Source organism: Cibotium barometz, chromosome 9 (assembly GCF_041138505.1).
Source record: "Cibotium barometz isolate CiBa-2024 chromosome 9, ASM4113850v1, whole genome shotgun sequence".
Taxonomy (NCBI): Eukaryota; Viridiplantae; Streptophyta; class Polypodiopsida; order Cyatheales; family Cibotiaceae; genus Cibotium; species Cibotium barometz.
In genome coordinates, this window is record NC_141054.1 from 32428374 (window position 1) to 32443408 (window position 15035).

At 45.3% G+C, this 15035-nt stretch overlaps 1 protein-coding gene across 2 annotated transcripts in view; it reads right to left on the reverse strand.

Annotated features, from left to right (window-relative positions):
• LOC147635476 (putative beta-1,4-xylosyltransferase IRX14H) overlaps window positions 1–15035 on the reverse strand; it is a 58494-nt gene that overhangs the window by 41252 nt on the left and 2207 nt on the right. For both annotated transcript variants that reach the window (XM_086802767.1, XM_086802766.1), the window contains one exon: window positions 14845–15035. This exon is cut by the window's right edge and continues 457 nt beyond it. In XM_086802767.1, coding sequence (XP_086658893.1) covers window positions 14845–15035 — 191 coding nt within the window. The remainder of the gene's footprint in view (window positions 1–14844) is intronic.

Below are 15035 nucleotides of genomic sequence, written 5' to 3' on the forward strand. Positions count from 1 at the left end.
AAATTTTCCGACGTTGCAGCTCCTCTCACCGATCTGCTCAAGGGCATGAAGACACGTCGTCCAAAAATATTCATCATTGGCAAAGCACTCCAGGCATTTCATGCAATGAAAAAAGTGGCCTTGGAATCTCCGCTTCTCAAATTGGCTTCATGGGATGATCCTTTCGAGGTAATCACCAATGCCAGCAATTTAGCCATAGGAGCTGTCCTCCAACAGGAAGGGCGCCTAGTGGCTTATTGCAGCTGGAAATTAAATGATGCAGAAAAAATTTATTATGTGTATGACAAGGAGTTATTGGGGATGATGACAGCACTTAAACATTGGAAATACTTCCTTTTCGGGAGAGAGTTTACCGTTAAGACAGATCACCAGGCACTAAAATGGTAACAAACCATGCCTAGTGCCCAATGGAGTGACAGACAAGCCAGACGGAGTCAGATCTTCCAACAATTTGGAGGTATGATTGAATACATTCCTCGCTCAAATAACCCCATTGCCGATGCTCTCAGTCGAAAAGACACAATTCAAAATTTACAGGAGTCTACTGTGCTTGAAATACAGAGAAAAGATCTCAACAATATGAAGGCATAGTATGACGATTCTTTGGAATTCGGGACTCAATTTAGATTGGCCCTGCAGTCAGAACCGGGTCACCACACCATTCATGATGGTTGGTTGTTTTACAAGAACCGGCTCTGCATTCTCAGGGAAAAGCGACAAGCACTTCTCCATGATGCTCATGATTAGAGGACATGGTGGTATCAACAGTACACAAGAGAAACTTGAGCGATTGTTCTATTGGCCAAAGATGAGACGGATGTCTATTAGTATGTCCAAGCATGTCAAATATGCCAAAAAGTGAAGGTACCTCATACGAAAGAGAGGGTTACTTTAACCTTTGCCAGTTCCAAAGGTCTCTTTCCAGGATATCAGTATGGACTTGGTCGGACCTCTTCCTGTTGCATTTGGATCTTGGAACACACAGTGCATGACCATTTTGGACCGGTTCAGTAAATTCTGCATGTTGATCCCATGCAAGCAAACGGCCATAGCTGAAGACATCGCTCGCCTGTTCATCCGTCATTGGTACCTATCATGTGCACACTAGGAGCAGGCAGATTGGCGAGCTAGAGTGTGATATGTTGTGAGCGGACATGTGCTTTTTGGTCCGCCATTGATAGCGTATGCTCTTTGGGTGTTCCTTCCCTATTTATTAGGGGGAGGGGTACCAGTTGGGCAAACACCGACGGATGGAGCACAGCAGTGCAAAGTGCGTGGAGCAGGAGCACCATTACGCAGAAGGCCGTCGTCCTTGGGGGACAACCCCGGGTTGTAGAGGACGCCGGATGAGGACAATGGTAGGGCACTCACGAGAGCATGACGCTCTAGCTCGTGGCTTGGTGGGGACAGCCAAGATTGTGAGCCTTGCTCACGGCTGTCATGGTTGGGTGGCGAGTATGCCTGCACCCCCTTCATGGTTTATGGTTTGTTTTGAAGGTTTGCCTTACGGGGTGATCCTGCAGGTTTGACTGTGGTATCAAAGCCAACCCTAGCACACAAGAAAGAGAGGTATGCTATTGGCATCGTCTGTCACGGAAAACGAGGTAAACTCTCATCGTTTCTTTTGTTCCTAGCATGTGCTTTCCATTGTTAAGCTTTGTGAAGTTGGCTGTAATCTAGGGAAAACCGTCTTTTTATGATGTGTGTGAGAGAGGTGTTGATGATGACTGCAGGGCTGAGGCATGCAAGCGTGGTTGAATGTGTGCTTTTGAATTTGGGAAGGATTTCCCATAAGCTTAGCCCAAGGTTGCATGGTTGCCATGTGCAGCCAGCCAAGTAGGGCTGCTGTGTACAAGCGCCATAGGCTAGCCCTAAGGCTGGTGAGAGGCTACGGTGAAACCCCACAGGGCAGTCGTAGGGGTTACTGTGTGCAGACAGTAGTCGCAGGGGTGCTGAGTAGGGGTCGCCCGCAGCAAAGCAAGGCCAGCATGGCGAGGAAGTGCAGCATAGAGAGCAGAAAAGCATGCTATCGCATACTTGCTGCTGTACGAGCAGGCAGAGGCCCACGTGCAGGCCACCAGGGAGCCACAGGAAAGTGAGGTAGGCAGCGACAGCACAAGAAAAGCGGCAGCCAGAGCACGTGGGGGACAAGAAAAGCGACAGCCAGAAAAAAGCTAGCTGCCAGGATAAGCGCCGCCAAGAAAACAAAAAAATAAGAAAGCCTGGGAAAAGAAAGTATCGTTTTTTTAAGGTTCCTTTTTTTTTAATCGATGTTTGCAATTTAAAAAAACAATGAGCCGAGATTAGCACGCTTTTTTTTTAAGAAACAAGTACGCTTTTTTTAATGCAAAAAAAAAACACCTACCTTCCCGAAGCCGATGGCACGCGTGGGGGTCCCTTACCTGGTCGCCTGTGCTATGGACATGGGAAGGACTGTCGATGGCAATTGTGAAGGGCTGTTGGAGTCAACCAGGGATGTCGGCGGTTGCAGGGATTGTCGAGGCTCGATGGGGCTTGTGGCAACCTACATGGGGACTGTACCTTGCTGATGGGCACCCCTTTGGGGTGAGGAAGCCCAAGTTTTTGGGGCTGTTTCCCATGCAGCCAAGCATGATGTGTGCACGCACTCATGCACATGCAAGGCAGTCTAGCAGAGCCGCACATGCCACAGCCATCCGTGTTACCCGAGGTCTACCACACGCAGCCAAAGGTTGTGGACAACCACATGTAAGTTGTCTGGAGAGAGGCATACGATCGTCAGTGGGCTGCCCTACAGCAGCAAGTGATGGCGACAATCTTTCTTTAGATTCTTTTCTCTCCAAGATGTTTAGGTTGTGTACGGGACTTTGTGGTGTACTTGCGAGGTTCGGATGCACGTGCTTCGTTCTATCTCAGTTTTGGACCAGCATGTTATGAGGTATGTGTTTGTTTTTTCACATGCAAGGAACATGCAAGATAGAGTTTAACACTAAAAGCACAGTGTTGTACCGTGTTATGCAAGTACACATGTTTGTTATGGGGTACACATGGGAGTCTTTACTCCAAGAACTTTACGGACACACACACGAGTTAGTCATGGACTTGTACCATGCAAGACATAGACCTAATACCCTACAGATATTGGAATGACCATTGTTTTCATTGTTGGGCTTTGATAGGCAAGACTTATCTACGTGTGTAGGATTGAGGAATAGTTGACCACACATTGCCACTGTGGCTACACGGATATTTGATAGAGGGCATCTAGATTAAGTTTACATGTTGGGATTCATTGTCAGATTGCATGACAAGATGTTTATGCGACAATACCCAATATGTACCTTTTCAACCTTACAGTCCTTAAGGTTTTGATGGTCCTCTAGTTTTATGTCCATAGCAAGAGTGTGTACAGATATTCACGATATTCCAAGTATACCCGCTTATTCTTGTACCAAGACGATTGAATCATGGCTATTCAAGAACTTGCGCTATGTGCATAAGTTTTTGGAAGCAAGTTTTGGTTTCCAAAATTTTCTAGGTTTAGACAAATGCTTTGACTGGGACGCTGGTCAAGGTTGTTCTTCTTTGTGTACACAGATGTTGTCTAATCCCTGGACCGAGTTATGATCACTAGTCTCGTTTGGAGTTCTTCCTTTCGAGAACTTGTTTCAGTTTGTGGCACATGGTCAGCCATTGGCATTTATTGTTTCTGATAGATTGCGACAGATCCACAAATTGGTGTTTTGTAGTAATCGTAGCACGGGTATGGGGTGTATTATGGTGGTATGGGACGCCATGATCCATCGCATGATACAGGGCTACGCCAGATCAAGACTTCATTCGGACTCTGTGCCTACAAACACAAGGCTATCTCAACATTTTTGAGGGATAGATACTTTACTTTTGATACAGATAGTTATGATAAATGCTAGCTTGCATCATAACCAGGTCTGTTGGAACAGATGTTCCTTTCATGTCCAAAGTACTCATAGACTTTCCGAGGTCTGTTTGGGAAGTTAAACTTCCGAGGTGACGAAGTACAGATTGATGATCTTTTCTAGAAGATCGGTTCTTCTCTTGTTTGGGAAGAGACTACCGTTGTGTTCCACTTGGTTCAGGCTTCAATAGTAGGTTCTGGGTTTTCCCACTTTTGTGGTTTTTTCCAGACCAGATTTGTCAAATCCCCACGAATCTTCCCTCGTGATCGATCTTGGTTCGAAACTCGAATCCTGCAAACAAACGAACAACAAACAACAAAGGGGGTGCAGGCCTGACTCACCTCCCAACCATGACAGCCGTGGGCAAGCCCACAGTCTTGGCTGTCCCCACCGAGCCACGAGCTGAGCTAACTAGGTTGACGTACCGACCAATCTCCTCCTCACGACGTCCCATACCGCCGCGAAGCTGCCCTCGCGGGCCACGAGATTGCTGCCGGCCTCGGCTGCATAAAGCAGGTGCACGTCTGCACTAGATCCAGGCTCCAAGACCATAGAGCTCTCACAAACTCGCGAGACTCTCTATGTTCCAATAACTAACCTTGGCCACCCTTTTATAGGCTCTTGGCCGGTCATCGGGCGTCCACACTTGGCCGCCCGCCCGTCCATACTTGGGTGCCCGCCCGTTAGTATATCCCTAACTCAGCTCGTCAATCAGCCTGCCTAGTTCCAAGCTTCCCCAAGCATCGAAACTAGTCTTGCATGCGTATAGCACACGGTAGATACCCACTGTGCACATGACATACTCCCCTTCCTCTAAGAGCTCACTCCTGAGCTCACTAAAAAGCCAGGGTAATCTCTCTGACGAGAAGTCAATGTCTCCCATGTAGCGTCCTCCTCAACACGATCCTTCCACTTGATCTTGTATTCTGTGATAAGCGTATGACGCAATCTTCGTTCACGAAATCCAAGAATCTTTTCAGGTTCGTGAGGAACAAATGTCATGTCCTGGACATCTATAATTTCTTGAGGAGTAACTAACTGATCTGCTCCACCCAGTACTTCCTTGAGTCTACTGACATGAAATACAGGATGAACTTTCACATGAGATGGCAAATCCAATTCATATGCAACTGAACCAATCCGTCGTGTAACACGAAATGGTCCACAGTATCTAGGGGATAATTTCGGAGATCTACCTGTCCGTAAAGTCTCGGAATCTTTCGGAACTCGCAAATACACCATCGTTCCTTCAGAGAACTCTCTAGGTGAACGATGTCTATTAGAATAAAACCTGTCTCGGTCTTGAGCACTTCTAATAGATTCCTTTGCAACTTGTAACATTTCCTGCATATCTTGCAAAAAATTACGTGCTGCATCATGCTGAAGTCCTGAGAATCCTACTGTAACAGGTGATCTAGGTTGAAACCCATACATAAGCATGAAAGGACTAAACCCTGTACTCGTATGCTTAGTACTGTTGTATGCAAATTCTAACATAGGAAGATAATCCTCCCATGAACTTTGTCTTTTGGATACATATACTCGAAGCATATCCTCCAAAATCTGATTCACTCTTTCAGTCTGGCCATCAGATTGAGAATGATCTGAGGAACTCAAATTTAAAGTTGTTTCCAACTTCTCAAAAACAAGTTTCCAAAAGTCACTCGTAAACTTAGAGTCCCTGTCACTGACTATGTCCTGCGGTAACCCGTACAGTCTAAACAATTGCTCGATAAACTGCCGAGCTAATTGCGTAGCTGTAATAGTCTTCCGGGTCGGTAAAAATCTAGCCATCTTTGTCAAGCGATCTACCACAACCCAAATAGAATCGTGGCCTTGATGTGTTCTTGGCAATCCGGTAATAAAATCCATGGAAATACTTTCCCATTTATTACCTGGGATTTGCAAAGGATGCAACAACCCAGCCTGTCTAAAGCGTTCAGCTTTATTTGCCTGACAAATCTGACACTTGAGAACATAATCTTCTACATACCCTTTCATCTTCGGCCAATAAAAAGTGTGTTTCACTAAAGATAGTGTCCTGTGTACCCCAGGGTGTCCAGCAGAAGGGGCATCGTGACACTCCCTCAGAATCTTGGACCTAATGTCCGGGATCTGTGGTACACAAATTTTGTCATTACGGAATAGTAAACCATTCCGAATCATCCACTGACCTCCTGCAGCCTGAATACTAGACTGCTCAGTCACCGAGTCTTGGTCAATCAATGAGCTCCCGTCCTGGATCTTCTGCCAAAATGGACCAAAATAACTATCAGTCCTGCAAAGCCCTCTCAATGACTGAAATAAGTCAGTAGAAATCTCGGTGAACGACAAAGAATTCACCTCTCTAATCCGACTAAGCGCATCTGCAATATTATTCATGGACCCTTTCCGATAACGGATCTCAAAATCAAAATCTTGCATTAACTCTGCCCAACGAGCTTTCCTTCCTCTCAAATCATCCGCATCACACACATACTTGATTGACTGATGATCAGTCAATACCACAAACTTGGAGCCATATAAATAATGTCTCCAAACCTTGAGAGCATGAATCACAGCATAAAGCTCCTTCTCAAGGGTTGGCCAACGAGATTGAGTGTCGTCTAGCTTTTTACTTTCAAAAGCAACCGGTCTACCATCTTGAAATAAAGCAGCCCCGATAGCATAGTCACTGGCATCAGTTTCAAGAACATAAGGCCGACTAGGATCAGGTACTGCTAAGATAGGTGCTTCCTTGACTTTATCTTTCAAAAGTCTGAAGGCCATATCCAAATCGTTATTCCAAGTGATAGGCTGATTGGACTTACGTCCACGACCTTTCAATAAGTCGGTCATCGGTAGTGTGAGCTGAGAGTACTCCCGTACAGATTTCCTAAGAAAAACTACAAAACCGAGAAAAGAACGAAGTTGTTTCACTGTTCGCGGTATAGGCCAGTCCAAAACCTTCTGAACTCGGTCATAGTCAATGCTCAATCCATCTCTAGTGATCTTGTGTCCCAAGTAAATGATGTCGGTCATAAAGAACTCACATTTACTCATCTTGGCATATAGTCGATTCTGTCTTAAAATAGATAAGACAATCGTGAGGTGTCTGACATGATCCTCAAGAGTACGGCTATATATCAAAATATCATCCAGGAACACCACCACAAATTTTCCCAAATGTTCACGAAAAAGATCGTTCATCATTTGCTGGAAAGTGGCTGGAGCATTGGTTAACCCAAAAGGTAATACGAGAAACTCGTAATGGCCATACCTAGTCCGAAAGGCGGTTCTTTCGACATGCCTTTCATGAATACGTATCTGGTGATAGCCAGTACGCAAATCTATCTTCGAGAAATATTTCGCTCCTGCTAATCGGTCAATTAGGTCATCTGATCTAGGGAGAGGATAACGGTTCTTAATTGTCAGCTTGTTCAATCTTTTGTAATCTATACACATTCTCCAAGTATTGTCCTTCTTTCTCCTAAGCAACACAGGTGCACCCCAAGGTGATTTACTTGGACGGATCTGGCCCATCCTCAAATAATCTTCGAGTTGTTTAGCCAACTCATCTTCCTCAGCTTGGCTCATCCTATAAGGTGGAATACTCACAGGATGAGCACCAGGGATCAAGTCAATACGATGATCTACTGCCCGTTCAGGTGGTAAACCCGATGGCAGTTCCTTAGGAAATACATCTTGAAACGAATCAAGTATCTTCTGTAATTCTTTGCTTTCAAACACACTTAATTCATTCACATCCATGGAAGGGATGAGAAAAGAAGAAAGTGGAATCAAGACACAATGGAAAGCGGTGTACAAAGAAGAATCCATTATATTTCCAAAATCAATTGTATTTACAAGAGGTCCCTGAGAGGGATGGATACAATCACCTAAAATACTATACTTGGTGTCCCTATGCTGAAAAGAAAAAATATGACTAGACCAATCTATCTGGACATCAAGAGTCTTAAACCACTCAATCCCTAATAACAAGTCTACATTTTCCAAATGCATGACATAGCATTCCAGAGTATCTTTGTAGTCCTGAATCTGGATTGGAAGCATCTCGACCTTGCGATCCCAAACTTGTCTGCCCGCAGGTAGACGTACCTCATAGGTATGGTCGCTGAGTGTCGTGTCAAGACTCAATTTCTGCACAAGTTTGTAGTTAACAAAGTTATGCGAACTGCCAGGGTCTAAAAGAATGTGAATTTTATGGCCATTCACTTCTCCATAAACTCGGAGAAGATCATGTATGCCAAATACCTTAGAATTGAACAGACAATCAGAACAAGTACTAGGGCGAGAAAGTACAGTAATTGACGTACCTGTCAAAGACAACTGGTTAGCTGCCTTTGGCTTGGGTCTTGCGTTTGACTTGGTACCCTTTTGCTTCGGGCACTCATTACGCATGTGTCCTTTTTCTTCGCAGATAAAACAACGTCCTTCTTTCTTGAGCTTCAAAGCCCTAAGGAGTCGTTTCTTCTTCGCTGGTGTCGAACTTGAACTCTTCGAAGGTTGGTCCGAAGACTTGCCTTCATTCGTGTTAGCCATAGGTGCGGAGAACTTTCTTTTATGCTTGTTCCCCTGCTCCGTAACGGGTTTTGACTTGGAAGAGACCATCGTATCATCATAGATACGAGCTGAATGAATGGCCTCGTCCAATGTTTTACATTTGTTATTTTTAACCTGTAATCGGTACGAGTCGGGTAAACCAGCTACGAAAAACCCCAACAGAGTAGTGGGATCCATCTTTGTAGCCTTCATCTGCAAGTCACGAAACTTTTGGAGGTAGACCTCATAAGTGAGGTGCTGCGAGGTCATGGTCAAAGCTGAAAACCGGGCAACAACATCGTAATCATCCTCTTTCTTGAGGAATTCTTTCTTGAAAATATCTTCAAATTGTGCCCAAGTCGTTGGCTTTGGGTTCAGTTCCTTCCACCAAAGCAAAGCTTTGCCGGACAGGAAACCTGCTGCTAACTGTATCTTCTTTCCATCATCATATGGATGAAACTGAAAGTGAACTTGCCACTTATGTAGCCAAGTGTCCACGATCTCCTTGGTTCTCTGCTTTTGCTCGCCCCCGAACGGTTCCGGAGTAATATTGGGGCCTAAAGCAGAAGCCAAGGTATCCATTCCCGAAAAAGTAGAGAGGGTAGTGGTCAAGAGAGCGATGAAGTTCTACAAAGCCTGCATCTGGGCTGCGATTTGTGCCTGACGTTCCGCCGAAGAAGCTTCGAGAGCTACTTTGAACTCTTGGAAATCTGATTTTGACACAAACTCGTCAAAAAGATCGGCGTCAGTGCCTTCCGTAGCCGGCAAGCCTTCGCGTTCCACGAGGGGCTCCAACTCTGATTCTTGGGTCGACATCGTGAAGAGGGTACGCAGAGAGAAAATTTGGTCTTTGCACAACAAAAGTGCGAGCGAACTCGAGAGCTTGAGAGCTTGAAAACTTGAGAACTTGAGAACTCGAGAGATGTGTGGCAAGAAGCCCACGTGAGGGGGTTTATAAAGGTTTCCCAAAAGCCAAAAAAAATCTCGAAAAGCTATGTTTAGCTTTTGCTTTAGCTTTTGTGTTTTTTTTTCTTTTTTTTTCTTGAATAAATATATATATATATATATATTTTTAATATATATATATATATATGGATATATATATTCTAAAGTCTTAAAAAAAATAAAACCTTGGAAACCTTTTGAACCATGGAGGTCTTTTTAAAACTTTGAAATTTTAAACTTTTTTTTAAAAAAAACGAAAGCTAAAAAAAAACGAGCTTTCCTTGTGTTTTTTTTTTTTTCCAACCTCCTGGATTCGCCCTTCGGCGTGCTGCTGCCGTCATCGGTGCTTTCATGCTGTCGACGGATGCTGTTGTCAGCTGCGTCGGCCAATACCATTGCGCCAGCCTACGCCTGTGCCAGCCCGAGTAGGCGTGGCCACGAAGCCACGTAGGCCTAGGCGCCTGCATCGCTGGCCTGGCTTGGGCCGCCTGCGTTAGGCTGCGTAGGCCTGGCTGAGGGGCCTGCGTAGGCCTAAGGGGCTGCGCTAGCCTGCCTGGCGTGAGCGCTGGCTTGCCTGGCCTGGGCCGCCTGCGCTAGGCTGCGTAGGCCTGGCTACGCAAGCCTAGGCGCCTGGTTACGCAGGCCTACATGGCCTTAGGCGCCTGCCTACAGAGTTTCTTGCGGCCCAAAAAGCACACCCGCCAGCAACGAACAACACCCGGCCAACGCACATAATCAGTCGGACAGCGCACGTTCTCTCTCTCACTCTCTCTCTCGTTCGTTGAACGAAAAGCAACGAAAATCAACATGCGTTATTTTTTTTTCTGTTTCTCTCCCTGCAGGTTATACAACTGCACACAACATGCCTCTTCTTTGCAAAAGCAATCAACCCTATCAAAACTACCATCTCCCATCAACATGGGATTCTTTGATGAAGAAAAAACACATACCAAAATCTGAAAACTGCAGTATGTACAGAAAAAACAGCAAGCTTTTTTAACACATACCGTACTTCGACCTCTTCTTCACTACCTACCGACTTGCTCGTTCACGAGGTATGCTCTGATACCACTGTCAAATCCCCACGAATCTTCCCTCGTGATCGATCTTGGTTCGAAACTCGAATCCTGCAAACAAACGAACAACAAACAACAAAGGGGGTGCAGGCCTGACTCACCTCCCAACCATGACAGCCGTGGGCAAGCCCACAGTCTTGGCTGTCCCCACCGAGCCACGAGCTGAGCTAACTAGGTTGACGTACCGACCAATCTCCTCCTCACGACGTCCCATACCGCCGCGAAGCTGCCCTCGCGGGCCACGAGATTGCTGCCGGCCTCGGCTGCATAAAGCAGGTGCACGTCTGCACTAGATCCAGGCTCCAAGACCATAGAGCTCTCACAAACTCGCGAGACTCTCTATGTTCCAATAACTAACCTTGGCCACCCTTTTATAGGCTCTTGGCCGGTCATCGGGCGTCCACACTTGGCCGCCCGCCCGTCCATACTTGGGTGCCCGCCCGTTAGTATATCCCTAACTCAGCTCGTCAATCAGCCTGCCTAGTTCCAAGCTTCCCCAAGCATCGAAACTAGTCTTGCATGCGTATAGCACACGGTAGATACCCACTGTGCACATGACAAGATTTATAGAGGACATCAAGATGAAAGCATGGTAGTCAAATGGAAGATACTTCTGGTTTCGGGATAACTCTTTAGGACAGTGGTTGCTAACCTCTGGTACTGGTAGCATTGTCAACTTCGAGTTACCCAGATGATCCATTTCCTCCAGATTCAGCTTTTGTGACTAGGAATTGACGCTCATGTCATGTTACTTGAGTAGGTCGACCTCTTAGTCGGATTGTCCTTGAGACTACTGGTTTCGATCAATAGAGGGTGTTTCTCTAGTGTTGCGAGTGTGACAACTTCTCCTTGAGTTGTTTTTCTTGAGCTCAAGAGTGAGCTCTATTGAGGAAGGGGAGTATGTCATGTGCACACTAGGGGCAAGCAGATTGGCGAGCTAGAGTGTGATGATGTGGGCAGACATGTGCTTTTTGGTCCACTATTGATAGCGTATGCTCTTTGGGCGTTCCTTCCCTATTTATTGGGAGGAGGGATACCAGTTGGGCAAACATCAACGGATGGAGCACAGCAGTGAGGACGATGGTAGGGCACTCACGAGAGCATGACGCTCTAGCTCGTGGCTCGGTGGGGACGGCCAAGATTGTGAACCTCGCTCACGGCTATCATGGTTGGGTGGCGAGTATGCCTGCACCCCCTTCATGGTTTATGGTTTGTTTTGAAGGTTTACCTTACGGGGTGATCCTAGAGGTTTGACAGTACCCCATCGGAGGTTTGCCAAGGACAATAACATAAGACAGGGATCCCAAGTTTACCTCAAATTTTTGGAGAGCATTGTTTGATAACTTTGGAACCAAGTTACATTTATCAATTGCATTCCATCCGCAAATAGATGGCCACACAGAAATATACAATCGGCTGGCTTGTGATATTCTCAAATCGTATTGCCATGACAAGCAATCAAAATGGGAGCATTACCTTCCTTTGGTTCAAGCCATCCTCAACAACACTCATAAGAATAGTATCACCTTCTTTAGAGGCCAACAAGACCACACAAACATTTTCAGAGATAATTGAGTCTGTCAAAGAGCGCCTTGCCAAAGCACAAGAAGCATACACCAGGCAAGCCAACAAATCAAGAAGAGATGTCAACTTTAAAGAAGGAGACTGCGTATATCTCCGGATTATGAAGCAAAGACTGAAACAAGTGGGCAAACAAAATTATCCTTTCGCAACTTCGGACACTTAGCTATTATTAAAAAGATCAATGATGTCTCTATGAAACTTAAGCTTCCTAATAGTTGAACTATGCATAATGTTTTCTATGTTTCTTCATTGAAGCTCTATATTGGTTCAACTTTGAAGGATATTACAAATGACCAGACATGGTAGACGAAGCCGAAGTAATTGAGCCTGAACAAATTCTCCTCCACATGTGAAAGCATGGATCCGATCAAAAGACAGACAATTCTACACGAAGTTTCAAGAAGGTACCCATGAAGCAGTATGGCTTGATGAGAAGTTCTGTACCCCCAACTCCTGGCGGACTACTTGGAAGCAATGAACCTATCGCCAAGCTAAGCAGGAGAGAATGTCACATGCACCTTGCACTGGAGTGCTATGTTGCGACACTGGCTCTACATCGATGCACCATTCATCGGTACGAATTACCTTTTGTAGAAATATTGTCGTATGTCGTGGCCCCATTGTGAGCCCTTAGTCCATGGAGGGTCAAGCACGAGCTACGTAGGTCAGCCTCTGAGCTTTAGAGGTCAGTCAAGTGTCAGTCCTCTTAACCCACTTGGAGTTCAGCCAGCATATGTGCATCCCTCAGTTTTGGGGTTGCATAGTAGTCATTGAAGTGCCATTCAAAGGAGCTTGGACAGCATCTGGGTTAGCCTGCATTGGGTCTACATCATCCTTGCGTTTGGCAGTCCTCAGTCATCATTGTAAGTTCTCCAAAGATTAATATAAGCAAATACTCCTGCTTGGGGGGGGGGGGGGGGGCTTTCAGTGGGTAAATTGGGACCCAATACTGTGTCGACTCTTCTCTCTCTCTCTCTCTCTCTCTCTCTCTCTCTCTCTCTCTCTCTCTCTCTCTATAAGTGGAACTGCACAAACTCACAGGTACAAAGAAGGCTTTGTTGCGTGTTACGACGATCAACCTCTTGCATGCTACACGAAGTGCATTATCATTTTGTTCGAGATTGGATCGAACTTGTTCTTCACTCGGTGTATTGTTCTACCAAGGATAACCTTGCAGACCTCTTCACCAAACCGCTCCCTCGTCTTCTTTGGAGGCCTTACTTCAGCGTGCCAGCGTTGGTCCGCCCATCTCGCACGACATTTTATGGATTTTTGTCCAGGTCGGCCTGTAGGACCTGGCCGACCAGCTCATGAGAACCTATATAAATAGGTGCCTCATTCCCACATCATTTCATCTCTGATTTCAGCCCTGACTTGTACATACCAGCACTCACGGGCCTCCCTCATGTTGTACCTTCATTAATATTCAGGTTCTTGATCATTTGCAGTCTACAGTCTGCACATATATGCTATTTTATTCTCTGTTTTCAGATTTACAGCAGTAGCACAGATTTCTCACACCCTCCCCCTTCCTATAGAAATCAATTTGTTGAACATCTCTTTCCAAGTTTCCACTCATCCACTTCCTTGGCCTTCTCTTTCAACCTCTTCCTAGTATCTTGACTAAGCTTGTTCTCCTTTCTTGATGACGTGTCCCTTGAGGAGGGAGTTTCCTACAAGGACTCTTTAGTCCTAGATGGTTCACATTTGTGAGTGCCACGGCCCTCCCCTACCCTTTTTTCCCAAGAAACTTCTCCTTTCTTGCCCCCTCATTCATTTTACTACGAAGAAGTTCATTCTTGGGAATCACACAATTTCTCACAAAATGCCCACACCTTCCACTCTGGATGCAGGCCCCATCAAAAAAAGAGCCAAAAGAAGCTTAATCTCAAAAGATCCCAAAGTACCCAACTTGACCTATAGTGACTTAGAAGCCTCCTTAAAGGTATTCCAAAATACACATACCTTATTCAAGCCTATTCCTAGATCCAGATTGGATGGAAGGTCCTATTGGCTTATAATGGTGTGAAAAATCAAAGCCTAGCTCATGATGAAAACACAATGGGTACGAGCTACTCACAAAACCAACCCCTTTGTGAAAAGGCCAGTCCGCTCAATTTGTCATTTTCAACATTCAGGTCTATCACAAAGATATGTGAAAGCAACTCCAAGAAACAGTGGAAAAACGAAACACTATAAGCCATGTCTACCTTAAAGGTTCCATTACCTAGGAAGATCCCTTTCTACCTTAAGAATTGTTACACCTACGAGTGCTATTCAACATCTCTACAGCTATAAATGGATATAAAACCCCTCCAAATGTTCATGATGTCCAAGATGGTTCTATAAAGTACCTTTCTCGACTAAAATTGTGCCTCCCCCCACCCAAAAAATAAATAAACCTCATGCAAGCACACACTTTCTCAAAAAGTTTAAAACTCATTCCCTATGCATGTTATTCGTATGTTTCTTCTCATCCATGCAACTCTGAAAGGATCTTGCTTTGGAAAGAAGAGAAGAGGGGGAGCATCTTGTTGTGTGGCTACACAAATATTCCAATTTAGCAACCAAACCAGCCAAATACGAAAAGAAGATTGGAGTTCACAAATCTTCTAAATGGGAAATATGCAGCTTGAACAACTTGCACCAAACTAAGATCATCATTATACACAAAACGTAGCTTTACCAATTTGCAAACACGGGTTTGGACAACCCCGTAGCTCAAAATGGACCATAAGTAAACAATGAAATTGAAGCCTGGTATTTGATGGAAGGCAGACCTGGAAGGAAACTTGCTATCAGTGCGGGCCTCGACTCGAAGCCACCACATCAACACGTGCCGTCCACAATTGCCAAGAGGTTCAATGTGCGATGCATTCTTCACAAAAGCAAGGGGACTTTCAAGAAAAGATCCATTCACTCGAAGAAGCTCATTCCAGCTCCTAATCCATGTAGGCGTACTGTATTTTTT